The 1244-nt window shown below is 51.9% G+C and overlaps 1 protein-coding gene across 1 annotated transcript; it reads right to left on the reverse strand.

Annotated features, from left to right (window-relative positions):
* Positions 1 to 451: 451 nt before the first annotated feature.
* On the reverse strand, positions 452 to 883 carry LOC137816357 (uncharacterized). The gene has a single exon (XM_068619464.1). The coding sequence runs from the start codon at positions 881 to 883 to the stop codon at positions 452 to 454; it is 432 nt and encodes a 143-aa protein (XP_068475565.1).
* Between the last annotated feature and the right edge of the window lie 361 nt (positions 884 to 1244).

Here is a 1244-nt window from a genome sequence, read left to right on the forward strand (position 1 = left end):
AGATGTATAAAAAGGGACCTTGGGGCATTTGAAAGGGGATCCAAGTTTTGACCTAATGCTCGCAGTTTTACACAGAGCACAAACCCTAGTTGTTTTCGCTGCGCACCCGCTGTGTGCACAAGACGATTAGGGCAACACAGTTACAGTCATTCAGTATAGTTTTCGACCACCTTCAGAGGGTGTGTCACCTTTGATGTTTCTCGCTAGCTGACTTGATCGTCGGAGTGCAAACGGCCGCGAGGGCACCCCTTTGTTCACTTCTTTTCAGGTATTCGCAGACTGAGCAGAACGAAGGTGCCCTAGCTCATGAGGAAAAGCCACGCACGAAGACGACCCTGGTCAACCGGCGAGAACATACATAACTCGAGAAAATATTTCAATCGCGATGACTCCTTGGTTTTCCTCTTGTTGTACTAACATGAAGGACGTCCACCCGGTTGTCTGCAATGAACTATCGCGGCGTCTTGAGGGTCTCTTGTATTACGGTCCTCTGCCTTCCCCCCTTGCCTGAGCTGGCCAGCTTGGCAAGCAGGTCAGCTCTGGCATTTTGCTCCCTAGGGACATTCACCAACTCAAACGCAGTGAAGGCTCTCTTCAACACCTCGACGTACCTAAAGTATGCAGCCTTTTGTGGGTGCTTCGCCTGATAGTCCCCTGTTACTTGTCCTGTGACCAATTGTGAGTCACTCTTTGCCAAGAGGCTTTGCGCCCGCATCTCCTTGGCCAAAAGCATCCCAGCGATTAGCACCTCGTACTCCGCTTGGTTGTTGCTTGCTTTGAACGCGAAGCGTAAAGCTTGCTCAATCAACACTTCGTTAGGCCCCTCCAAGATGATCCCAGCACCGCTCCCCTGCTGGTTGGAGGACCCATCAACGGAGAGCATCCACTACGACCCTAATTCCGCTTCTTGGGGGTCTCCCCCTGGTGATAACTCTGCCACGAAATCTGCATAGACTTGCCTTTTGATGGATCCCCTGGGCTCGTACCGAATGTCAAACTCCGACAGTTCCACTGCCCAGCGAACTATCCTCCCGGCCACGTCTGGCTTTTGGAGCACCTTCTGGATGGGAAGGTTTGTCATTACCACCACTGTGAAGCTGTGGAAATAGTGGCGAAGCCTTCGTGCTGAGAATACCACTGCTAGCGCCGCATTCTCTAGTGACTGGTACCTCAGTTCTGGGCCTTGTAAGGCCTTGCTCACAAAGTAGATGGGCTTCTGCACCTGATCTTGTTCCTGGACAAGT

The sequence above is a fragment of the Phaseolus vulgaris genome, chromosome 10 (genome assembly GCF_000499845.2).
Source record: "Phaseolus vulgaris cultivar G19833 chromosome 10, P. vulgaris v2.0, whole genome shotgun sequence".
Taxonomy (NCBI): Eukaryota; Viridiplantae; Streptophyta; class Magnoliopsida; order Fabales; family Fabaceae; genus Phaseolus; species Phaseolus vulgaris.